The sequence below is a fragment of the Tasmannia lanceolata genome, unplaced genomic scaffold (assembly GCF_043159265.1).
Source record: "Tasmannia lanceolata isolate RefF3 unplaced genomic scaffold, GAP_Taslan_0.1 ptg000015l, whole genome shotgun sequence".
NCBI classification, from domain to species: Eukaryota; Viridiplantae; Streptophyta; class Magnoliopsida; order Canellales; family Winteraceae; genus Tasmannia; species Tasmannia lanceolata.
This window is the reverse complement of record NW_027518692.1, coordinates 62975233-63002552: the sequence shown is the minus strand read 5'-3', so window position 1 is coordinate 63002552 and position 27320 is coordinate 62975233. Positions and strand designations below refer to the sequence as shown.

At 38.2% G+C, this 27320-nt stretch overlaps 1 protein-coding gene and 1 pseudogene across 1 annotated transcript; both read left to right on the top strand.

Annotated features, from left to right (window-relative positions):
• The first annotated feature begins 993 nt into the window (after positions 1-993).
• On the top strand, positions 994-2556 carry LOC143892147 (flavonoid 3'-monooxygenase CYP75B137 pseudogene; annotated as a pseudogene).
• A 2534-nt stretch (positions 2557-5090) lies between these two features.
• On the top strand, positions 5091-24907 carry LOC143892950 (glycerol-3-phosphate acyltransferase 9-like). The gene is made up of 13 exons (XM_077397872.1): positions 5091-5299; positions 5405-5462; positions 8782-8900; positions 11309-11408; positions 15831-15926; positions 16064-16160; positions 16282-16369; positions 16463-16559; positions 17447-17532; positions 20200-20319; positions 21311-21409; positions 24434-24497; positions 24575-24907. Exons 1-12 carry the CDS (start codon positions 5196-5198, stop codon positions 24480-24482), a joined length of 1113 nt encoding a protein of 370 aa, XP_077253987.1. The 5' UTR covers positions 5091-5195; the 3' UTR covers positions 24483-24497; positions 24575-24907.
• Positions 24908-27320: the final 2413 nt, after the last annotated feature.

Below are 27320 nucleotides of genomic sequence, written 5' to 3'. Positions count from 1 at the left end.
TCCTAGTAAAAATGGAGAAAAAGAAAAGGATTATATCTGCAATTGTCGGGTCTTTTAAAGCACTAGGAGCAGTTTGGATACAAGGATTTTATAATCTAGAATTGTAAAATCCTGGATTGTACAAGGTAAAACTTGGGTTTCTTAAGCTAAAACCTGGATTTTACAATCCTGTAAATGTGATGTATGGGCCCTTGGGATACAAGGATTTTATAATCCTGGATTTCTAAATCCTGGATTTTATGAGGTAAAACTTAGGTTTTATAATCCTGAAAATGTACAATCCAGGTTTTAGCTTATAAAATCCAAGATTTTACAATCATGGGAAATGATATCAGCCACTTCAATGTTTTGATATCTACACTCTCCTTGCTTGTGTTTTAGTATGTAATGTGCTTGTGAGAGCTTTTGGGAACTGTAATAACATAGTTTTTTTTATGGGTACTGTAATCATGGTTTTAAATTTCGACCGAAATTCAAAATTTCGGATTTCGGTGGAGACCTACACCGAAATCGACCAAAATTGAAACGGTCATTTATTTCGGCCGAAATTTTGGAATTTCGGTCGAAATTTCAGTTATCCTGAAATTTGACCAAAAAAACTGTTTTTTTATATTAATTAAATATTTTACCGAAATTTAATATTAAATAAAATATTGGTTTCGGGTTATGTACCAGATTTCGACCGAAATTTTGAAATTCCAGGGTCCGAAACCGGTACCGAAACCGAAATTTTAAACCCTTAACTGTAATAACCGTAATAACATGTTGACAACCTTTTAAATACTAAAAGACAAGCTATTGGCACTTTTTTCTGCTTTTTTTATTCAAACCGACAACTCAGTCTCACAGGTACACGCGAAAGACTAAAAAATTCCTCATGCCATTGTTTAATCAAAAAAAGGATCTACTTCACGTCCTTAAATACCAGTCACAAGTGACCCTTCCCTTTCAAGTTAGCCTCGCATCAAAAAGTAAAGGTAACATTACATTCCCATGGCCCTTCCAAGCCTTTCCCTTCAATCAAATCATTCAAACAATGCTCTCATTGCCTTCTCCATCGTAATTGTCATGATTTCTTGGTTGGTCCGGGTCATCAAGAAATCAAGCAAAGGCACTTTGCCATTGCCCCCGGGCCCACGTGGCTTACCACTAGTGGGTAACCTTCCGTTCCTCGAACCAGACCTCCATCGCTATTTTGCCAAATTGGCCCGCACCTATGGTCCCATCATGAAGCTAAGACTCGGCAGCAAGCTCTGCATAGTATTAAATTCCCCATCCGTTGTAAAAGAAGTCCTCAAAGACCAAGACACCACATTCGCCAATCACGATGCAATGGCAGGTGTAGATATTATCACATATGGTGGGTCCGATATCGTGTGGAGTCCCTATGGCCCCCAATGGCGTATGCTTCGTAAGGTCTGCGTCCACGATTTCCTAAACAACTCAAACCTTGAGGCTGGTCGAGCTTTCCGACGAAAGGAGGTTCGCCTTACAGTTAGCAAACTGTATGCGAAAGCCGGGACCGCAATTAGAGTGGGTGAGTACATAACTCAAACAATATTCAACACTATGACTAGTACACTGTGGGGTGGCACACTCATGGGGAAAGAAGGGGTCAATATGGCATCGGAGTTTCAGGTAGTGCTGGGGCAAATTGTGGATATGTTGGGAACACCCAATATATCTGATCTCTTTCCTATTATAGCCCCGTTTGATGTACAAGGTGTGAGATCCAAAATGAAGAAGCTCATGTTGTGGTTCGATCGGATCTTTAATACGATCGTCGATCAACGGATAGCAATAAATAAAGAAGCAGGAGGGGAGAAAGAAACCAAAGATTTCCTCGATATCCTTTTGCAATTGCATAATGGTTTTGATCCCAAAACCCAATTGACCATGGACAACGTTAAGGCTCTATTGTTGGACTTAGCCGTGGGTGGGACCGAGACTACGTCAACAACAACTGAGTGGGCCATATCAGAGATGATTGCAAAGCCTGAAATAATTAAGAAAGTGCAAGAGGAATTAGACGCAGTGGTGGGGAAGGATAACATTTTACAAGAGTCTCATTTATCCCAATTGCGTTATTTAGAAGGGGTGGTGAAAGAAGTACTACGTTTGCACCCGGGCCTACCACTTTTGATCCCACACTGTCCAAGCGTGCCATCAACAGTAGGAGGATACCGGATCCCCTTGGGCGCAAGGATCTTCATCAACGTGTGGGGCATACAGAGGGACCCATCACTTTGGGAGAACCCATCGGAATTCCAGCCAGAGAGATGGTTTAGTGCAAAAAATGATCAATTGGATATCAACGGTCATGATTTTCGTTTCTTTCCATTTGGATCAGGGAGGAGGATCTGTGCAGGGCTTAACTTGGCCGAGAGAATGCTCACACTTCTCTTGGCTTCCTTCTTTCATTCCTTTGACTGGAGTCTACCAGAAGGGACTAAGCTTGATCTTTCTGAGAAGTTTGGGCTCGTCGTAAAGAAAAGAAACCCACTTGTTGCTACCTGCACCCCACGATTATCGAACCCAAACCTCTACGTGGCTTAACAACAGAGAATCATTGAATAAGTCACTAGGATGGAGGTGATAATGTGATATGGCATGTAGTAGCTAGGATCTACCTTTTATCGTTCGTCGTGCACGTTGTTGGGCTATACAATGTAGTTGTGTTCTTATTTTTATCTAATGTTTAATGCGTAGTTGTGTTCTTATTTTTATCTAATGTTTAATGCTTTCATCTTGGGATTTGGAAGTTTGAAACGACTAGAAAAAGGCCACTGATATACACCCTACCATATTTTGATAATGGTACCACCCGCTTTGTTTTGCATTTGTGATCGGTGTTCACAGTATCTTGAGGATGGTGACATGACATCCCATACATGCTAATTTTAAAAACAGTAAAACAGAGTGACAGTGCTAGGCTACTGATATCGGCATTACCATTTTTTAATAATTGTACAAATTAGGCTTGTCTTGTCTTTTTCTAATTGGCTCATGGGAGGTTTTAGGTAACCTTAGTAACCTTTGACAGCTATTTAAAAAAGAAAAGACAAGGTGAGTTTCTTCAATTATTAAAACATGGGTATTCTTAGCATCCATCACAAAAGGCATTTCACGGCTGGTCTCACCTCGTGATGGAGACAACATTGGTCTCCATTCACGAGGTGGCTGATCTGACATGCGACAGACCAATCATGAAATGCCTTTTGCGATGGGCCCTAGCAAATCCCTTAAAACATAGTAGTGCCAACAGCACTCGCCTAATGCTATTATAAAAGTATATTATTTCAAGGGGATTTGCTAGGCAAATTTGTGGAAATATCTTTTTGCTAGACAAATGGGTGGCAACACCATCACCTATGGTAGAGACGGTTTTCAAAAGATAAATGATTTGAGATTTGGATGGGTGTTGGAAATGGGGAGAATGATTAAGGGGAAAGGGTTCAGTTGCTAGAATCATTAAAGGGGAAAGGGTTTCATTGCTAAAAATATTGGAGACAAATTGAAATGGAGAGGAGATATTTGATGCAGGATGGTTTTCTGGTTTTGGATCCCACTAGACTTAGAATATATTTTTAAATTTAGTTATTTGATATTCTATTTAGAGTTCGTTTGATTACATTTAGAGTTTACATTAATTGGTACTCACAATAATTGAGAATTGATTTTTATGAAACTTTTACTTGTGTTGCTTAGTTAGATACTATCAAGCTCTAATTGTCATTGTAATACAAAAGCAATGACAGTTTTATGAGGTAATTTTTGATATAAATTTCTTGATTGCATACCGCATATTGAGCACGTAGAAAGTTACTTTTACAATCAATAGTAAAAAATAATTTTTAGATCTAGCACTACGTTGAGGTTTGTGTGTGTGAAATCATAATAGTTGATCTAGTCCCATCCCGAACGGTCATCCTTCCGAAAGATAATTGTTTACATAATTGATTTGCTTCCAAAATAATTCTCTGTTTGGATGCATGACATAGACTCAGAGAGTAGTGGAATAAGTAATCAACAGGGAGGATACAAACATTGGATCAGCTTGGAATTACCTCGGAGAATAGTGGTTAGTGTTTGGTTGCACGGTATAGATTCTCCAAGTATTGGGGTGTCATTACTAATATAGAAAGACAAAAGAAAGGGAGGGAAGAAATAGAAAGAGCACCGCTCCCAAAGTATTTCTAACGGTGGAATTTGATTTGAAAGTTACATAGAAAGGACACTAATGCCACCTTAATAGGCATACAATAACTATTCATGAGACATCCCAACGAGCCTCCGAGGAGTTCAATGCAATGTTGGCATCCAAATGAGGAATGACATTCCAAATCCAAACAAAATTCATGCTGCTACTAGATTTTGTGCAAGCAAACACAAGCTAAAGGAGGCTTGATGGATTGACAACATATATAAATGAAGCAAAAGTGACTTTCTTTTTAGTATTTTCACTCAAGTAGTCTTATTAGGGTTTGGCCAAGAATTCTATCATTCCAAGATAAGAGTATTTATAGGATTGGCTTAGATCATTCGTTTATGTGGGCTTACTGTAACTTTTGGGTTGCGCGAGCGCTGTATAAGGACATTTTATATGGTGTGAAGTCCAATAATTTTCAAAGAGTACCGTGGGGCCTACTTCATAGTACGATCCAACCCATTCATTTGGTGGGTTACACCATAAATAGGCTCTACGCCTAAAGTCATTTTGTTTAGGACGATCCTAACCCTTCTATCTATAAAGGGCCTGCACATTTTAGAAGCCTCGTAGATTGGAGGGTTAAGATCGTCCTATGGTCACAAAAATAAGCGGTTTTGATCCTCCTATGAAGTGGGCCACAACTGCACTTCACGGGCTGAAAAAGGAGTCGTAAGAAGTTCCAGGATAAACAAGGGACAATGATAAATTCGCACCCCCTGTAGGATAATTCGCACCCTTGTAAAGAAGGATATATCATATATGGGCCATATGGCAGACTTTAACGTGACAGGGTGCGAATAATTCCACAGGGGGGGCGAATTTATCATGCCCTAAAAAAACGAATGTAAGGTCCCAGAGGCATACGGTTAGAACACGTGTAAGGTCTGCTTTGATTTGCGGAAAAACGGAACGTATACGGGAAGATGAAACGGGGGCGGAAGAAGAGAAAGAATTCTCGCGGGGAAGAACACACATATCTGAAGTCATGACTAAGCTCCGTTCTTCGAGTTCGGAAATAGACTTAGATCGTCCCAACATCGAGGAATACCTCACCGATTCCATCCAAGAACCTCACCAGAAGTTTCTCCTGTAATCTCTACTTTTTCTTTCCGTGTTTTTTTTTTTATAAATTTGTAAAGCGATGATTTCTTCTTCTTCTTCTTCGAACATTGATGATCTATATTTTGTTTTCAGACCTAATTTGCTTGATATCTCCCTAACATTAACTGAGGCTGCAGGCGCTATCGTTGATGTAAGTCTCTGCTTTCTACATTCTGTTTTTCTGCTAGTGCAAATTTAGGGTTTCAATCAGTATTCAATTAGCAGAATTTTCTTTATTTATATGTTGAATTAGGGTCTAAAGATGGATTTCTGAACTGATCAAGAGTAATAGGTACCAAATATACGATCGTTGAATATGTTGATAGTCTAATTTCTGAGTATCTAAAAATACAAAGGGATCTTTCTTTTTTCTTTATGATTGGTTTTCATATCGTATGTTATTGTGCGGATATATGACTTCGGAAGGTGTATTATTGGTTCTAGGAGATCAAATTCAAGAACACGAAGTCGATTATTGGCCTTTCGTACACATGCTTAGTCTTCTATTGCTGAATTCTTCACCTTACAAGTGTTACCACATTCACATTTTTCCAAATTACCTGTAAATTGTTGAAAGATTAAAATTTCTAAATCAAAATTCTTTCGAAGGTTATCATTTTCCTTTCAAGATGCTTTCAAGGTGTTGGAAAAACTATAGTTACTAGTGTGGGAAGTGAAAGTGGGAAGTGAGGGCTTTCGAAAAGGGAGAAAGTGAGAAGTGTCAAGAGAAGTGACGGGGAAGCGTAAAAGGGAAGTGCCGGGGAAACGTATAGGGAAGCGCCACAGAAGCGAAGGAGAATCACAAAAAGTGAAAAATATAAAAAGTAAAATAATTGTAAAATGTAATGACAATTAGAATTAGAAATAAGTTTTAATCTATTATTCAATGTTTGTAAAATTTAAAGTAAGTGAATTCAAATTTACTAACACAACAAATTTAAATGCAAACCAATAAGTTTTAATCTATTATTCAATGTTTGTAAAATTTAAAGCAAGTGAATTCAAATCCAACAATTATAAGCGAATCTAAATTTCAACTAACACAACAAATTTAAATTCCAATCCTACTCCCAACCATCAATCAAAATATCAAATATCAAAGTTAATGCAAAAAATTTCTCAAATCTAAAATGGACAATCAGGTGAATCTTTAGCAGTTGCTAGACAGAAGCGTCATCAAGCTCTCCTCAAGGAGGAGATCTTCTTGAGAAAGAAATCAAGAGAAAAATGGTTTAAAGAAGGTGATAGGAATACAAAATTCTTCCATGCTTCAATTGCCCAAATGATGATGGTTAATAGGATAAATTGGATTTGGCATAATGGGTCTTGGGTGGAGGATCCTTTATCTATTCAAGATGTGTAGTATGCACCTTTTTTTTTTTTTTTTTTGAAATGGATGTACCTTTTACAAGAACCTTTGGTTTGAAGAGGGGAGATTTCTTCTTTTTTTTTTTTCAAAATGAGAAGAGGGGGAATTTCTAAATTATTATATTTTAGACATGATTCCTCCTATTATATCATAAGCATATAACATTATGTTAATGTGCCAGCCATCTAAAGAAGAAGTAAAAAATTCTGTCTTTGGTATTCCAACGGACAGTGCACCAGGTCTTGATGGTTTTGATAGGACTTTCTTTGCTGCTTGTTGGGAGATTGTTAACCAGACCGGACGCACGCACGCGCGTGCAGCCATATAGGCTCATATTTTGTCTTATTTATTTCATTCATCTAGGGTGGCTGCACCCTCATGCAACAGCCGTCCTGTGAAATGCCTTTTGTGATGGTCTCTAGCAAATCCCTATTTATAGGCATTCTTGGCCCATGCTATGCATGGGTGTAAAATGATGGGCTCCACTCATCAAAAGATGAGATGCAAAATGGAGGGCCCCACCCTATTAGGGGTGCAACTCGGGTTGATTTTTGGGGATTCAGGTTGAGCATTTGCCTTAAAATCGGGTTCGGGTTGATTCCTGTCCATTTTTTAGCAAATGCTCAACCCGACCCGACCCAACCCAAGTTGCACCCCTACACCCTATGCATGGGTTTGGTTAGAGATGGTGGGACCCACCCTAATGCATGGGTTTGGTTGGAGATGGTGGGACCCACCTATCAATACATGAGGCGTGAAATGGTGGGTCCCTCTCCATAAATGGATGGGTTGTGAAATGGTGGGCCCTACCCTAAGCATGATTTGGGGGGAAAACAGGAGGTGGGCTCTACCCTTCAAAACATACTGTAAAATTGTGGGACCCATCCTAATGCATGGGTTTTGGTTGCAATGATAGGACCGGCCCATCAAAATGTGAGGTGCAAAAATGGTGGGCCCTTATGCACGGTTTGGGTGAAGATGGTGGCCCCATCCCATCAAGACATGAGGTATAAAATGATGGGCCCCACCCATTGTTTGATTAGGTGAAAATTTTTGAAAAACAATTTCGTTGTAAAAATATTCAACAAAATAGACCCCCCCCCCCCCCCCCCCCCCCGGTCCCACAGCGCACACACACACACACTAAAAAAAATGAGGTGTTTAATGGCGGCCCTACCCCATACCAAGAAATCTATGCGCAGTCAAAACAAAACGAGAGAGAGAGAGAGAGAGAGAGAGAGAGAGAGAGAGAGAGAGAGAGAGAGAGAGAGAGAGAGAGAGAGAGAGAGAGAGGTTTTGGCAGGTACCGTGTTGGCGCGTGAGTGGCATTTGGATCGTGCATGCTAGTGGGTTACCTGCCATTGCGCAGCTGACCACCCCGTTCATGACCTACCATTGGTTCCACTGCCATTGCCACGCCTGTCCATGGCCCTTGTAGCTACTACAACAGATTCCACTGAAGAGACTCAAGAGCATTTCTTATATACCTACATATAATATGTACTTTGAACAACATTAATGTTTGCCTACATGTACTGTAAACAATGTTTCCTAAGAAAGTACTCTCTTATATCTTATATCACTGAATTTTTGTATTAATTATTTGAAATAAGAGAGTATAAATTACCACCATAGGAACGATGCTGGTTCTTAGTCTGAGCAATAAGATATAAGAGAGTACAAATTTATAGAGCATTAATTACTAGATCCCCAACGGTATAATTGAGTGCCATAAAACTAACATACCCTACATGCCCAGTAGTTTGCACAACTGAAAGTCTGTGGAGGGAGACTTCCAAAGGACTAACTTAACTATATCTCTCTTTCAGGCCTATGATCATGTGGTTTGGTAGAACTTCTTCGTATTATTTCTTCTGTAATTATTGATCAATATCATTCTCACTTTGTGGGTGCCTATTCATGATTTCTTCAATCTTGATATGTTGGTGTGCCTTTATGGTACTCCTTTGGCAATGTCCATAATATCGCTACTTATTATTACTATAGAAAATTGGTTAACTCTGATGTCTTCAGTTTCTCGAGGTTGTTATTTTCTTCCTCGTACTTACTATCTCTGAGAAATTATCATCTGTATCAACAGGATTCATTCACCCGTTGCTTCAAATCGAACCCTCCAGAACGTTGGAATTGGAATGTTTATTTGTTTCCACTATGGTGCTTAGGGGTTGGAGTTAGATATGTGATTCTTTTTCCAGCAAGGTCAGAACTTGTTTCGGCATTGAGCTGAATTTGCTGTCTTCTCTGAATTTAAAGTATCTTGGAGTAGGTATTCCTAGTTTATGCTTGTCACACCATGTTTATTTCCATTAGCTGATGACTATCTAATTTTAAATCCTTTGTCTATGTTTGAATTTCAATACCTTGTCATCTGTGTATCACTGCAATACTTTTTTCTTGCTATTTAGTCTGTTTCTCTTAGCTCACACACTTGTGTTAAGCATATCCATCATCAGCTAAAGGTCACATTCACAGGTGAAATGCTTTTACGGTGAATCCGTTGTTAGATGATGTTCTCTATTGAATGAAACAAAAGCATTTTGGCTGACATGTGAGTCGTAGTATTGGTAGGCTCACACAGGTCTCAAAAGCTTTGGCCAAAACAACTAACTTTTGGGCAAATTTTTACCTGTTCCAGACAGGTTCCATGTTACTCATTTGGGAAAAAAAATTAAAACATATACATGATAGTTGATCCTAGTGCTTCTATGATGTGATTTATAACTACATTGTTCATAGTTGATAGCTGATACTGATAGTAAACATATACAATACTTGAGAGTTGACGTTTAATATTTCAAACTTATGCAAATAGCCAACTTATGCAAATAGCCAATATAATTAAGTGCCTAAAATATAGCCTAAGCAACAAAACTTGCTTGGGCATCTAGGCAGACACCCAGGTCACAATCGAGCAACCTTACCGTTGCGCCAAGGCTTGCCCTGGAGCAACCTTATTGTGTCGAGAAATCATTATGACAAATAAATACAAATGGGACCTTTTCAAAAAATAAAAAATAAAAATAAAATACAAATAGGAGACAAACTCTTAAACAAGAGTATTGTGGCACTAAACAAATATGTAGTAAGTCTTAACTCTTAAACATCATGCAACCATCGTTAGTCTAGAATCAATAGAAATTGCAAGTTGCAACATCTAGTTAGAAAAACTCTATTACAGTCTAATGAATTAGTATATGACAAGTGGATGGTCTAATAGTCACTAAAACTTAGTAGACAATATTTGTTCCAAATTTTTCTCTTTCTTTTTTCTCTCTGTGAATTTATACAACTCCTGAAAAATTCATCGTGTTTCAGCCAAATCTGATAAAATTTGGAGCATTAACAATAGTTTGGATGAAGCAGTTTACTTTCCTACGCTCTGCACTTTTGGTTTGGATGATCATGCCAATTTTACTGTAGTGATCTATATTGGAGATAACCTTAAATTGATTAAGAGCTTTGGTAATGGGTTCTCATCATTTTTAAAAGGTTTTCTAGGGTATGTAATGAGGATTTTTTTTGTTGGTCATGTCAAAGCTCATTAATTTTCAAACCTGTTACCTCATTAGTTTGAAGTGTGGGAATGCAACGAATATCGAAGAACATAACCTATTAGTTTTATAGGGAGTGTTACATGGGAATTCTGAAATGATTCTTTGGTTATTAGGGGTGATAAGTCTCATTGTATTCCTAGTTAGAGTGTCTTCATGGGTGCAGGTTAATCTTTCATGGATTTTTGGCTCTAGAGGTCACTAATTTTGCTTATCACATTGTATCTGTATGGTTGGTGTTGAAAAGGCACATGATTGAAAGGAGTGGTCTTTTCTTCTGTAGGCTCTAGAGAAGATCTGAATTGGTTTAACATGGTTAATATTCAGTGTTGGTTTCGTGTGCAAATTTAAAACTATGGAAACAGAAATATTTTGGTCGTTTCATGTTGGTTTCGGTGCAAATTTAAAACAATGGTGCTAACGAGTCTTATGGGTGCTGAAGGCCATTTCCTCTTGGGTGTTGAAGTAAATTTCCTCTTTGCTGGCATTTGTTGTTTTCCATTCAATGAACATTTGTTGTTTTCCATTCATTTTCCCCATTGTGCTAGTTCATTTTTCAATTGAATGTCTCATCTATTTCCGAGCATATCCTTGAAATCTTTCGAACAGTGCACCCCTTCAGTTCTTCTTCTGATCATTTAGTTGGTCAATTACTAGGTTATTTTGGGTTTATTGGGTGTTGGGGGCCCTTTTACTCGTGAACTTCTCTTCCCTTAATCATTTTTTTTCACTTGGATTAAATGTTCTGTTTTGCAAGAGTAATTTTATATTTAAATGTAGCTCTTTCAATTACTGCCTAAAGAAGCTTGCTTGAACTATTTCTCTGCTGATTGAAATATATATTCACTTTCATTATAAAGAATAGGAACACTACTATCACTTACATCATAAATAACTCTGTTTGGTTTCTCTTGTCAAAGTTGATCTGTAGAAATTTGTTTCAGTTTTCTACTTAACAGGTATCTTGCATGAGACTTTGTGAGGTGATACGTTATTATGAGCTCTTTTTCTAATGCATAACTACCCAATTCGTATGCTTTTCATTTAAGTGTGCAGGGTTGTGACCCTAGCCTTAGGATGGATAGTATTCCTGTCGTCCTTCATTCCTGTACATTTCCTTTTGAGAGGGCATGATAAGTGGAGGCGGAAAATAGAGGTGGACTTTGTAACCCTTTTTGTAATTTGTGGGGATATTGGTGCCTCAACCATTTATGATGCATGCCATATGTTTATGAGTAATTTCTTGTAAAATATTTATGGTAGTCATAATTTCTTGTAAAATATTTATGATAGTTGACATCTTTAAATTGTCTAGTTTTGGAGATACCAAGCTTAGCTTGGGTTTGTTGTGAGGGTAATTTTGACTGAATTTCTAGTTTTTTCTCCACATCTATAATTGGTTCAAATTTCTTTTTTGTCTCTGGTAATATCTACCCCATCAGTTGTAAATTAGTTGCATCAAGAATAATGAACATCTAATGTTGATGTTATTGCAGACTGATCAAAAGATTAATAATGTTGCAACTTTGCCATGATTTTTATGAATCGTAAAGACATGAAAAATGCTGGGGACATCTCTCTTTTCAATACATGACCCTAGTCTTCTGATCTCACGACTTGAATAAATGTGAGCCATTGTTCTATTTTTCTAGTGACAATTAGTTTCATTCAATGACTGCAAGGTTTAGGCTGACACATCTGTGCAATGGAACCCCACTGGATGGGCAATTTCATATGAACCAGGTTCATTAGGGGTATGTTTTTTTTTTTTTTTTTTTTACTTTGGTTTTCTAGGCGAAAAAAGTATACACTGAAGGTTTGGAACCCGGAGAAAAATCCGATATAACATCTGAATCTTGAAACCGGATATTTAGTTGTTCAAATCTGCGGGTGCTTTGAAAAGCTTTATTCCCATGAAGACATGATTTGACGAAATGATCGATACTTAGAAGAAATGGAATAAACAGAATCCACAGAGTCGACTGATGCATCTATACTAATGAGTTGAGAGAGAGAGAAGATGGGATTTTGGCTCGCCCTTGCACCATCTTTAGTTGTACTTTAAGAAGCCATTCAAATCCATATAGGCGGTGGAAGTCAAGACTTAAAAGGGGAGCATGAAAAAAAAATAAAAAAAAAAAAAAAAAATAAAAAAAAATATATATATATATATATATATATATATATATAGGAACTGAAAATAAGAAAGTTGAAAGTTAAAATTAGGCGTCGAACCACTGCCTTACATAATGGTTTGTAATTCCCCAATTGTGGACTATGATCTAGCCGACACTTTGAATTTATTGCTGGCACATGTGTCATGGCGTGTCTGACACGACACACGTGTCATTGTGTCAACACTCCTTTGGACACTTTTAAATGTACTGCTAGAAGTGTTAGACTTAATGTGAGCGTGTTGACACATTTTTGTACAGTGTCAAGTGTGAGATTCTATTTTATTATAGAAGATTGTGTTTACTATTTTTTATTTTGTTTTTGAATGGTAATATTGTGTTCACCTCTTTTATTTATAAACTCTTCTTTAACTAATATTTTCTGTTCTATCCCCTCCCATAAACCTAAGACCCTAAACAATTTCTTATTCCAATACCATATTCATTGTATCATATTAGTCTCCCTTTCTCGCTGTATATTGGAGACGGAAGAGAACTAGATTAATTTGATGAATGCGTTGTTATTTTATTTTCTCATGTTTGTCTTAGATTATAATTGATTAATCATAAGATTTATTAGTTTGTTAAATGAATACCATGTTATATTGGTCAAAAGTACGATAGTAATAAGTAATTTTATATGTATGCACATCCAAACAGGAGTGTTATGTGGAGGGTCCTTGAAAGGAAAAAAGTGCCTACTAAATATGTTGATGTGGTTAAGGACATGTACGATGGAGCAGTAATGAATGTCAGGACCACGGATGGCACGTCTAGTGAGTTTCCAATTACAATAGGACTGCACCAAGGATCAGCTCTAAGCCCTTATCCTTTTTACGCTAGTTATGGATGAGCTTACATAGGGTATCCAGGATGAGGTGCTGTGGCGTATGTTATTTACATATGACATAGTATTAATCGATGAAACCAAAGCAAGATTAGATGCTAAGTTAGAGTTATGGAGAACTACTTTGGAATCCAAATGTTTTAGACTGAGTAGGATTAAGACAGGGTATATGGAGTGCAACTTTAGTAATGTAAAGAGGCGGGACGAGGATGTAGTAAATATGACTGGACAGGAGGTACCTAAGGGATATCTTTCGCTATCTTGGTTCAATTCTACATAAGGAAGGAGAGATTGAAGAGGATGCTAACCATATAATAAGAGCAGGTTGGTTGAAGTGGAAGCTTGCCTCAGGAGTTCTGTGTGACTGTAAAATCCCTACCAGGTTGGTTGAAGTGGAAGCTTGCCTCAAGAATTTTGTGTGACCGTAAAATCCCTGCCGAGTTGAAGGGAATTTTTTATAAGACAGCTGTGAGGCCAGCCATGCTATACGGCTCAGAATGCTGGCCCACCAAGAAGCTGCATGTACATAAGATGAGTGTAGCGGAGATGCGAATGCTTAGATGGATGTGCGGACACAAGGTTAGATATAATTAAAAATGAAGACATTCGTAAAAAGGTGGGGGTGACACCAATTGAGGAGAAGATGAGAGAGCACCGCTTAAGATGGTTTGGACATATCCAACGTAGCCCTTTGGATGCTCCAGTGAGAAGAGGTGACTCGTGCCAAATTGATGGAGTAAAAACAGGTAGGGCCAGACCGAAAACAACTTGGGTAGAAATAGTGAGGAAAGACTTGATAGCTAGGAACATAATAGAGAACATGACCTTGGATAGGGTAGAATGGAAGAAAATAATCAACGTAGAAGAACCCAACTAGAGCCAGGATTAGAGCCGGGTAGATTCCTTTCACCTTCTTCATGAATTTTTTCTAAAGGATTCATTTAGCCGATCCCATCTCGTTTGGGACAAAGGCTTTGTTGAGTTGAGTATGCACGTCCAAGCAACTTTTCCCCGCAGTCCCCACAGTTCTAAACTAGTCCCAACGGTCCCACCTGTATCTCATATGAAGACCAATTTAATCTTTTATACCTGTCTCTATTTCCTTATCCTAATCCCTTCTAAAACCCCAACCTCTTGCCCTAGTGTTTGCTATGTTAAATCTGCACAATTATTCAAGATGCATTTATTTTGAATGGGAGATATATATTGGCATTTATACATAAGATCAGTGTTTAAAAATGCGGATGCAGGTCAAAATGAGGCCAAGAACGTGGTTGACGCGGCTGGGTACTCGGATGACGTGGTCATAACTTGGGAGAGTCAAAGGAGTTTTTATTGATTCTACGTGGAACATGGCCTTGGGAAAAGGGAGTTGACTTGGGGGAGTCCATGATGATGCGGGGGAGTTTTAAAACTATGCATAAGATATCAAATGACCAAAACAACCCCAGAATACAATTCAACTTCTTTTAACACTGTGTCTTGTAAAACTGATCATTTTGAGGAACAAGCAGCTGGTCGGGTGCTGAAGTTGACAAGCACATGGATAGATAGATTCTGCAGCTTCAAATCAAAGAAAGACTTGGACTTGATGCTATAAAGTGCAAACTTTCATAATATTGTCGTGTACTAAAAAGTTAGCAACTTATGGTCCATATTTCTCTAATTATTTGACTCATTTAATCAGTTCTCTACCTATTAGATCTAGACATTATAAGCAGGTCATAATATTGACTATATTAATTCTTTACTTTTCTCCTGACTCTCACAGTTGGGCGTGCTAATTCTTCTTACTATCTATATATCAAGGTAGTCGCGTTATCAATTTCCTGGGCGAGGGCGCTGCCAATGTTCAAATTTGTCTCGGCTTTCGACCTGTAGGCGGGATGGAAAGTGGTTTGCAACAGTCAAGTCCCCGATCCTAGAATTTCTCAGAAATGGGTCAATCCTCCTGTTGGCTTTTCCAAGTTGAACTTTGACGGATCAAGCTTGGGCAACCCCGGTCTTGCCGGGATCGGGGGTGTCTTAAGGAATTCAGATGGGGAAGTTGAGCAGGCTTATTCCGGGCCTATGGGCGTTGCAGATTCAAACGAAGCTGAAGTTAGAGCCGCATATCAAGGCATTGTGCTGTTAGGGAGCGAGAGGGTGGCGAATACTATCGTGGAAGGAGACTCTTTAAATGTCATTAGGTGGCTTAAGGGTTCGGTGGTACCTCCTTGGAGGTTTCTTCGTTTTTTCGATGAAATAAAGGATATAATGGTTGGGTGCTCTATGGCGTTCCAAAATGTAAGGAGATCAGCTAATGAAGTCGCTGAGAAGTTGGCTAAAGCGGGTGCGGTTAAGCAGACTCTGGAGCTTTACGACTTTCTGCCTCCTTAATGTCTTATTGTATTGTTTTCCTTTTTCCTTTCCTCCTTTGTGTAATTCCCTCATAGTGGGGTGTGTGGGGGGACTTTTTCGGTCTCTCCCTTTTTAATATATTCAGTTACCATTCAACAACAAAAAAAAAAATGGGAGCATATGACATTTTAGCTATGTTATATGGTTTTGTGTTCAGCGAAAACTGGTGGAGCTAATGTGCAGTGTGTTTGTTGCTTCATGGACTGGTGTTGTCAAGTATCACGGGCCACGACCCTGCATGCGCCCTAAGCAGGTAGCACATTCTTCATAATGCTCTTTTGATCCATATGTGACCAAAATGTCTCCTAGTCTCCTTATATTCAATAGTAGTAGATAGCAGGCACAATTTTCCTTTATAATATACCTGAGCTTTTTTAATTATTGGAACAGGTATTTGTAGCCAATCATACTTCCATGATCGATTTCATTATTTTAGAACAGATGACAGCATTTGCTGTTATTATGCAGAAGCATCCTGGATGGGTTGGTAAGGATCTCTTGTTATTTTTCAATGTTGAAAATCCTTTGCTTGATCTGCACAAGTCTATATTTTTTTCTTTCACTCAATTTCTTAATGCAATTTCTTTTGTTTTATGTGAATGGTATAGGACTTTTACAGACCACCATTTTGGAGAGCGTAGGCTGTATTTGGTTTAATCGTTCTGAGGAAAAGGACCGTGAAATTGTAGGAAGAAGGTAAGCTTTCTGCTCGTTGGTGTCAAAAGAAAAGAAAATATTCTGTTCAATCAATAGTTCATATTATCAGTATACTGACTTTCTAATTTTCAGAATGAGAGACCATGTTCATGGGGTTGACAACAATCCTCTTCTTATATTTCCAGAAGGGACCTGTGTAAACAACCACTACACAGTTATGTTCAAGAAGGTGCGTCTGTTTTTTTTTTTTTTCTTGCGAGGGGGGGTGTTTACTGTACAGTTCCATGGTCATCTATTGTAGAGCGCTACTTGTGAATGAATATCCATAGTGACATACCCTTCGAATCATGGATTGGCACTATATAGAAAACCTCCAACCTAAAGTATAAAATGTTCTATATTTCCTACATCAGTATGGCAGTACCTGCATATATACCGGTGGTATTGAATATTTCCCAGATATGTGTGTTTCTATTTCTTCCCAAGATAATTAAGGATCTTTGACACTCTTGATCAATTTCTGGAGGTATTGAATGTGCCTCAAGTTCTACTGTGGGTGTTTCTGCATGGTATTAGCTGAATTCAGATGGAAATACTTAAATATTTCTGGTGACTCTGGTGAAGTGGATGATGTAATTATCCATACTTAGTCATAACTGTAGGCTCTTTCAGATCAAGCCTTGGTTGATCAAGGGATATCTTTCAATTACAAAAATATAAACATTTTTGACAGAATGTCTGCTTGATTGTCTTCTATGTAGTTTGGAACGATACTCTAGCATTTGTAAAGGTCAGATTCTTACTTTTTCGTGAAACCTGAAACATTTGCTGAATGCCTTTGCTCGTTTTACTGATTTTCATGTAGAGTTCCCGTTAACCTTGAAACATAAATTATCTTTGGCAGCCCAAATTTGAATAGATTATTCTAAGCATAGTCTGCATTTTCTATTCTTGTCGTTTGGTATATTCTATTTCTATGTACATTCTGTAGCATCTTTTGGAGAAACGCATCACTTGTTCAACTTTTTTTTTTTTTTTTTTGAAATTTCAGCCCTGACCGTCCTTTCTGTGGGTGTTCTTGTTACTAATTTTCTCTTTTCCATGTGATATTTTCAGGGTGCTTTTGAACTCGACTGCACTGTTTGCCCAATAGCAATCAAGTACAATAAAATTTTTGTTGATGCTTTTTGGAATAGCAGAAGGTAAGAATTTTCATGAGGAAAACTACTTGCGTACACAGCAAATGCTTATTTTGCAATTACCTTGTTTATTTTATGTCCGCTTGTTACCATTATATCCACTTCAGATCTTGTCTACTCCTTTTCTAATTTCTAAAGAATAGTACGTGCTACTAAAATACCATGGTTAACTGTTATTATTTTTATAATTATGGTTAACCATTGTTTTTTCATCTCATCCTTTTCAGTTCGTTCACAAATCAAAGTTTGGAGCATCCTACGACAGCAACTTTATGTAGCTGTACCTGGCAACTGAATACATTTCACGATTCCCTTGAGAACCTCTGAAGTGTGTGTGTGTGTGTGTGTGTGTGTGTGTGTGTGTGTGACACAAAATCACATCCGCCCAAATCTATGATAATGTAGCATGATATACTAGATTTTTGATTACTAGTTCATAAAAGGATAGTCACAAAAAGGATAGTTCATAAATTTCGACCGAAATCCGAAATTTCGAAATCAATTAAATACTCTTTTTAAATTATTACCAAATTTCAACCGAAATTCCGAAATTTCGGTTTTTGGGAAGTCTGAAACCGGTACCGAAATCGAAATTTTAAACCATGGTCACAAATATTGGTCTTGGGAATTTCATGGTATGGTTATATCATGGGAGATTTTACTTTTTTTGTTATTTTCAGGTTTTTATCGAGAAAAAAATTGAAAAGTTAAAAGATTTAAAATATGTTGTTTAGAAAAAATTAACGAACATATTTTAAATCTTTTAATTTTTGAGTTTTTTTTCTCGATATAAACCTGAAAATAACAAAAAATTAGAAAATTCTAATGTAGGCCTTTGGATGCTCCGGTGAGAAGAAGTGTCTCGTGCCAAGTTGATGGAGTAAAAAGTGGTAGGGGCAAACCGAAAACAACTTGGGTGGAAACAGTGAGGAAAAACTTGAGGGCTAGGAACATAATAGAGAACCTGACCTTGGATAGGAGAGAATGGAGGAATGATCCATGTAGACGAACCCAACTAGTGTCAGGATTAGACTTAGTCAGTTTGAGCCGGGTAGATCCTTTCACCTTCTTCATGAAATTTTTCTAAAGGATTCATTAGCCAACCCCAACTAGTTTGGGACAAAGGCTTAGTTGAGTTGAGTTGAGTTGAGAAAAAATTAGAAAATACAGAAAATATCATGACTTATCGTGATATTTTCACAATGTTTTCATTGTATAAAATACATAGGTAAAAGTAAAATATCGCTATACTTTTGAAAATATCTTGATCCACGTAGAAGAACCCAACTAGAACCAGAATTAGAGCCGAGTAGATTCCTTTTACCTTCAAAATGAATTTTTTTCTTAAGGATTCATTTAGCCGACCCCAACTAGTTTGGGACAAAGGCTTTGTTGAGTTGAGTTGAGTTGCTTAGTCAAAATGTAAAAAAAAATCAGGGTATTTTGAAAATTTTGGAGACATTTGTGGCTATGCATAAAATTAAGGCATGGAAAAATGCATGTAGATTATAGAAACATATTAAGCTAGATAACTAATATGCTAGATAACTAATATATTTACTTATTTAGTACTAAAGGAACAAGATGACTTCCCCCCACACCGTTTTTTTCTTGCGTAATTAGGGGTGCAACTCGGGTTGGGTTGGGTTGGGACCCAACCCGAGGAACCCATTTTTCCAACCCTACTCGAGTTCCAACCCGGCGGGGTTCAACCCAACCCAACCCGAGGAACAATTTCCTCAACCGACCCGACCCGACCCGATTTCCATATTGAAAAGTGTTTAGACCATCTAAATATGTTGGCCCCACTTGTAGTTCTGTTGTCAGTATTTTTCCTTAGAAAATATGCCCGGATGTCATATTATTCATCTAATTAAGACACTAATGGATCCAATATAGAAAGTAAGAAATAAAAGGTCAAATGATATAGTGATGCACTAGTTTCTAGTAAAGACACTAATAGATCCAATATAGAAAGTCAGAAATTAGGTGCATAAATGTAGATTGAACACTACCGAGAGTGCAAGTGGCATTCTATAATTTAAAATTTTAGAAACAGTACACAGGTCATTTTCTACTTTTTAGGAAAGACAGAAAGAGCCGGGCGGTATTTGTGACTTTCCCCAAAAGTCTTAGCTATTAAAAGTCTAAAAGTAAAAGACAAAGTCTAAAACCGTAAATATTGCAAAAATATGAAAAAAGTAAAAACCTTAGCAGAAAATGTTCGGGTTACAATTCTGGTCAGGTTGCCCGATACCCCAACCCGATTTTTAGTCGGGTTATAAATTCCCAACCTGCGACCCAACCTGCCCAAAAATCGGGTTGAACCCGACCTGAGTTGCACCCCTATGCGTAATATATTCCATTACTACCATTTAAAGAAAAAAAAAACAAGAATACTTGTTAATTAGAGGAAAAGGCAAAAGAAAAACCAATATTTATTTCTAGATAAAAAAGTGTCCATGTTAAATAGATTATATTGTAGAACATTTTCAGATCATTTCTAGTTTTTTAACTGCCTAGACATTATTTCTATCTTCTACTCTGTTAAAGCTAATGATATGTACCTGCTTCAATGAAATTGGATAATATTGGCATTTACTTCTTTTATTTTTGTTAAATTAATCTGCTGTAGCCACATTGTATTTTATTGAACTATTTACGCTGCAGGCAATCTTTCACCATGCATTTGCTCCGGCTTATGACCTCATGGGCTGTTGTTTGTGATGTGTGGTACTTGGAACCACAAAATCTAAAACCTGGAGAGACTCCAATAGAATTTGCAGAAAGGTGAGGGATTTTCAACTGCTCTCTAATTACTACATGATATTGAGCATTAGGCTTTGTCGTGGTTCAAGTTGACTTGAATATAATAAGAATAATAAGAATAATGTCAATAACACTAAAAAGGGACTTGATATTGGTGGGGCCCAAAATTTTATGAGAATGCTTTGAATAATGACAATAACACTAAAAAGGGAGCTGGTATTGGTGGGGCTCAAAATTTTATGAGAATGGTCCTTTCTTCATTTTTAGGGCTTTTTTTATTAGAAAGAAAAAATGCCCTTTAGAGGCAAGGTCCGACATTTTCCCTGGCAAGGGTGCCTCATTGAGGGCTTTTTGAAACATCTCCATGCCACTAACTGTGGTAGTTTGAATCTTGTAAAGGCTTGATCAAGGGGTTACCATCCCTCTTAGTGTTGGGCTTAATAATGCAGTCTACGAAGGCAGTCCATATAGACATCCCATTGTCTCCATGCTTCTCCTATATGTCTTCAATACGTATAAGCCCCGAACCCCGGGGATCATGCGGTGGTTGCCATCACCATTCGCCAAGCTGTTCGCTTGATCTTGAAATTCGAGGCTCGACTGTGGTTTATGCCCCTTCAGCACCCCGCCCATGACAAGACTGACACTACCCTGGAGGAGAGTGCTAAAGTCATTACCATATCAACAGACATATTTGGGTATTAGACAGAACTGCCTCTATACTCATGTGAAACCCCATGTGACAAGCTGTTGGCCACAATTTGTTCATAAAATTGAAAATGTATGGGTTTTTCTTTCGGAAAATTTTTTATGCCAGCAATTTTTAGGGAGAACAGAATTTCTTTTCTTGACAAAATTAGGACTTACTAGAGGAGGCATTCTTATTGGGAATGGGGGTGTTGGTATCAAGACAATACCCTAATACTGCTACTACTAATAATATAAGTAATAACAATAATCAGATTTGACTTGGTTCTACTAATTTTCATCTAATAATCTGCTTTTTGTGCAGGGTCAGGGACATAATTTCTGTTCGGGCCGGTCTTAAAAAGGTTCCTTGGGATGGATACTTAAAATACACTCGTCCTAGCCCAAAGCACAGGGAACAAAAGTATGCTTCATTTACTTTACATTTGCTCTTAGAACTTGTGAAAAATAAACATCTTGACATGATGACCCCAGCAACATTCTATGTCCGGTTGTCCACCATACCATGAGTTAGTGCCAATGCCAACAAGGCCAATACTTCCGCAATGTGTGTGTATAGGGAATTATCTAGACATAGCATGTTGGCATTGGCACTAACTCAGTTGGTCTAGTTGGTCTAGTTTCTATTGCCATTGGCACTAGCATTTTGCCAATGCCAACAAGGCCCAAAACCACCTTTTGAGTCCCTTTCTACAATACAATCTCCACAAAAAGTCAAAAAGGTCCTTGAAAATGTGAAGACCAGTCAGTGGTGCTATGGCCTCCTCGTTTGAGTTCGTTACTCTATGCCCGAAATGGCACTTGAGAGCTCTACTTGTCGTCCCTAAGATACCCCCAACTCTGGCAAGGCCGAGTTTTCTCATAGTTACCATCAAAATTCAGCTTTGTTGTATTGCTTGGATGTGGACACCATCTAGAAGAGGCCGGGAAGCTTTATCTTTTGTTTTCTTCTCCTGAATGTTTGACTTCCATTTGAGAAGGGAAATACTTGAGGGGAATACCCCAATGCCCGTCCTATCCTTAGACTAAGTGAGTAGATCAAGTTAATCTCTGTGATGATCATCCCTAGGTATTTCCTTTTGTACCCATTATCCTGGTCAAGCAGCTTAACTAGACATGAACAATTAGTAGATTATTTCTGACTAGTTTGAATAGTATTGCCAAAAAAACTAGTCAAAACTAAACCTGACTTAACTACTCATGATTCATTGTATTGTGAGTTGTTTTCCTTATAGAAGACATGCTTTTATGGTAAGTTAATGCCCTACTATCAGTGACTTGCCAGAACAATAGTATCAGTCCCCATCTATTTGGAAGCTCAGAGCCTCAGACCATGTCCCAGCAGAATGAAATGAATAACAAAAACAATGTTGACAAAGTTCCTGGATAATGAATTCCAGGAGATTTTCACATTTTTAGCCAAAAATAGTTTGACAGAGTGACACATAATCTATGATTTGGTGGACACTTTGAATTTATTGCCGACACGTGTCGTGTCGTGTCCGACACGACACCCTTGTCCACACGTGTCGACACTCCTTTAGACACTTCTAAGTGTACTGCTAGAAGTGTCAGTAACTTTGTATGTATGTACGTGTATGAGTGTGCCACTATTTCTAGATTTTTAGGGGATTCCATGTCAGGTACCTCATATCCTTATCGAAACCCGGCACACAAATCTATATCCACAAAACATGATTATATGTACTTTCTATTTTAGCGGTGTCCCCGTTTCTAAAATTTGGTAGTTTGCCGTGTCCGACACTCCGTGTCCGTGTCCACGGATCGTAGCACATAATGTTTTCCACCTTCGCTGATCAATCAAGTCCCCCATATTCTAAGGGGCCGTTTGGATAAGCGGATTTTAGAATCTTGGATTTCCTCATAATCATGGACGGGAGACAAGAGAAGGAGACCATCCGTTTCACTTCTCTTTAGAATCCTGGTTTTTAAGTAAGAAATCCAGGTTTTTAGAAATCTCTCCCCCATCCTGAGATTTCTAAAACCTGGAAACATGGGATGATCTCTTACTCTCTTGCTGATAGAAAGAAGGGTGAGAAATCAGACAACAACAGACGTCTCTTTCTCTTGTCTCCCATCCAGGATTTTGAGGAAATCCAAGATTCTAAAATCTGCGTATCCAAACGGCCGTTTGGATACGCAGATTTTAGAATCTAGGTTTTTAGTTTGAAAACAGTGTAAAACAAGGTTCATGATCAAGCTGGTGTGTGCTGTCATGACAGCCTTTCTTGGATTTTAAGTAAGAAAACCAGGTTTTAGAAATCTCTCCCGCATCCTGAGATTTTTAAAACCTGGAAACATGGGATGATCTTCTATGCTCTTGTTGACAGAAAGAAGGGCGAGAAATCAGAAAACGATGGCTGGACTGCTTCTTCTCTTGTCTCTTATCTACAATTTTGAAGAAATCCTGGATTCTAAAATCCGCATATCCAAACAGCCCCCAAGTGTTTAGAGAACTCATTTGCAAATTTAACTTCGCATGTAATTCTGTTTACCAATTTCCTCTCTCCAATCTAGAAACTGGCCTCCAAATCGCTGCTTAAGACCCACAAGTTGTCAAGGAACCTCAAATACCGAACTTACATGCAGCCTTGACATACAAATGAAAATGTTTTTTCTTCTCTATTTTGTGGGCTTTGCTGGTACAAACAAAGACATATATGATTGTTCCTTAGATAGGATTTTTAGTTCTGGTGTGCACTCAAGAAGGAATTGACCTTATGGTTGTTTTGTCAGTTTCGTTTGCATGTCATTAGTTTCAGTAATTGTAGCTGATAGCATCTTTGAAGGTCTACTTTTTTTTTCCTTTTTCCGAATGGTAAGCCATCTTTGAAGGTTTACCTAATTTTATTTTGGTCGAGATTACTGGACTGTCCTTTTTTACTTTTCTTGTTTCCCATATGGTTTTAAGAGTTTGAAGTAAAACTAGTAGTATAGAATTTGTGAGTGCCTTGATTGTTAATCTCGGTAAGAAGCAAATGATTAGCAATCTCATTGGTTGCTTCAAAGGGCTCGTGAATCATGTTGTCAAAAAGATATTATTTTCCCATAAAAAATGGTCTAGTTGGGTAAGTGGTGTAATAGGGAGGGCTCTAAGGAAGCTCCCCCATGTAGGGAGGGCTCTAAGAAAGGTTCCCCATATAGTTGTCTTTCTAGCAGCTCCTTTCCATCAATGTGGCTGCCTCTTGTTTGTTCCTGCGCCTATGTCAAATTGTATATCATTCACCATAGAAAATAAGTTAGAGAACGCCAAGCTTTTCTTTTGAGGGCATGATTGTCATGGCCAGGATTGCTACTGAAGCAATTTATTAGAAGAATGCCAGTGATTCATTTTTATCAAACTTTGATTAGAACACTGTTACCTACATTAGTATGAGCAATCAATCTTTTTGTTTCGCAATTTCAGGCAAAAGACCTTTGCTGAGTCGGTGTTGCGGCGCCTTGAGGAAAAATGAAGAAAAGCTATCCATGTATGTGCTATTTTTCTGTTTTTCTTTTTTGAATTTTCTCATTTTTTCTTCTGATAACTTTTTGTATACTAATGTAGAGAAATGCACACTGGGCTGCATGGATCCATGGACTACATAAAACCTAGCATTGGAAAAATGTGAGATGCTCTAACTTTATCTGCAATCATCAAGCCACACTTGGTTGTATCACTGAGTGCCCATGATATTTTACGAGGTAACAACATTCTCTTTATAAACCACTGATATTAACATTTTTAGTGGAATGACTGCTACTCCATGATAATTAGAGAAATGGTCCAATAACCTATAGCATATAAAAACAGTGCTCATCAGAATATTGAGGAATTATCAGTCACTTCATGGTCTGATATTTATCAAGTTTTTTTTTAATCAAACTAGTTTGCCTAGGCTGGATTTGTTAGAACCCTCTCAACATCCATCTTCTAGCTTGTGACCAGTTATTGGGTTCTCGATTTTTGAGGAGGCCCTCTATTATGGTCTTCCAAACGAGCGAACGAATTTGGGTCTGGCATTTGATCGAGCGTCTGGTTTACATAGTCCAGTAAACCCTAGATGACAATGCATAGTAATGTTAAATTGCTCCGGTGGATACATTTGAATATTAGAGTTAAATTGATGTTGTGGCATACCATTGGGGGCTGAGCATAGAAAATGACCCATTAAGTTAAAGGATGTGCCTTATGTTGAGCAGAAAATGTCTTGCGCTTAGATCTCATGCATTCTCATATCTCTTTGTTGTTCATTAGCTGAATGTCTTCCCGACAATTCTGAGACATTTCAGAGCATGAGACATGAAGAACCTCTAAACTCAATTGAAATCATTGCTTTTCTCTGCCATAACGATGGGTAGGCCAGGGAATTCGTAGTTTGTTAATCTGTTTGCCCGTATCTGGCTTCAAGATGAACATCACAATGAGAAGAATTTTTGCTCGGGTCTTGTTTTTTTTATTCTTTTGCTGGGGTAAGCTGGGGTTTGGTGGGGACCCCTACCAGTCTATTTGATAAAGAGAAAGATGATACAATAATAGGTACAGAACCAACCCTAACTTGGAACATGCGAGAGAGGGAGGACCAAGGCTTAGCACATATGAGCGACAAAGTGCGTCTTGTTCCTGTCAACTACCAGTAGGGGTGTAAACGAGCCGAGCTGAGCTTGGCCAGGCTCAGCTCGGCTCGTTAAGCTCACAAGTGAGGCTCGGCTCAGCTCGGTCAGGCTCGCAAGCCTTACCGAGCGCGGGTTATATTATGTTCACACCCCTCATCTTCCCTGGACAGCCCTACTAGTGTAATTTGACTACTTTTTTTACACTATGGGGGTGGTCCTAGTAACAAATGGGGTTCCAAAAATGAAGTGACATATTTTGCCCCCCCCTTTTCACTCCATGGACAACCCTTTTATTGTATATATTAATATATAATATATATATTTAAATATATTAAATTCTTAACGAGCCGAGCCGAGCCTGGCCTAACTCGGGCTTGGCTCGTTAAGGATTCGAGCCGAGCTCGAGCCGAGCTCGAGCGAGCTTCCGAGCCCGAGCCAAAATTGACACCCTTAACTACGAGGCTTTGATGTGGGGGAAAGCAAAAGAAACAGTTGATCAGATCACCCTAATTAACGGGAAGACAAATGCTAGGCGGTTCAAGATGTTCTCCTTGAAGGGATGGGGGCGGTTTCAAACAAGTTTTTTGACTGATGTAGAAAGACGAGTGTATTGGCGTCCAAATAAGAACCTCACAACATGCTTGGATAATCTACATGACACGAGCCACTTATGCAGGCAGTGTTAGCAGTGATCAGTCAATTCAAATTGTTGGCCCACCAAAGGGAAAAGCTGCGATGTTTAACAAGTTTTTATATGGTGTTCACCCATAGTCGAAAATATTTTTTTCTTCAAAATTGAAATGGGCCCTACATGGATGATCAAACCATTCATTTGTTTAGGGATGGCAGAGAAAAACATCAACATAGAATGATCGTAACCCTCTGATCTGTTGAGCTATGGCACATTACAGAAACCTCTACAGATATGATGGTTAAGAACTTAGGATCATCCTATGAATATGGTTTTTGGAGGGCAACATATTTAGGGGCCCAATAAATGAATGGTTTGGACCATCGAACCAATTTGTCCTAAAAACAGGAGGGGACTTCCATTTATATGTAGTACAGATAAGTTGTGGTTCTTCCTTCTCTCTCAAGACAAGTTTCTCCTAGTCAACCTAGCAAGCCTCCTAATTTGTGTTTCACCGTCATCCTCAATACGATTACACAGACATTATAGGAGCGTTAGCTGATTCAACATTATTTTTTGGTTCAAAGATTATTTTGTGGGATACTTAGTCTGCAAGCATTGGGTGGGTGGCACATTTTTGGCAAAATCCATACTCAACGATCGTGAGTTTGACATGAAATACAAAAAATGACACGTACCCCGCCTACCCCACGAATGATTTAGTGGGTAATAAAGGGAAAAGCACAATTGGACCATCGTCACTCACCCTAAAAATCTTTTCTCTCGTTAGAGCAATTTTCAAAAGAATGCTAGAAGTCTTAGTGCAGTATAGAATGGTTTAAAAACCTTCTTTTAGTGGAAATTTGTTAGATTTATTGTTTTAATTCTGTGTTGCAACCAAAAGCACTAGAAAAACACCCCGCAAGTGTAAATTTTCCATCAATTCTCCACCACAATCCTACAGTCTTGATTCAATCGAAGAGATAAAGGGAAAGGTGTCATTAGTTCCTAAAGTAGTGCTAGGCACTAGAATTCAGTTACATAAACACTAACATGTTGTTTTGTT

Excerpts from the sequence above, each read along its gene's own strand:
- LOC143892950 (XM_077397872.1), top strand. The coding sequence starts at position 5,196 with ATGACTAAGCTCCGTTCTTCGAGTTCGGAAATAGACTTAGATCGTCCC. Across the intron at positions 15,927-16,063 it reads CCTGCATGCGCCCTAAGCAG|GTATTTGTAGCCAATCATAC; the intron begins GTAGCACATTCT and ends TTATTGGAACAG. Across the intron at positions 20,320-21,310 it reads CCAATAGAATTTGCAGAAAG|GGTCAGGGACATAATTTCTG; the intron begins GTGAGGGATTTT and ends CTTTTTGTGCAG.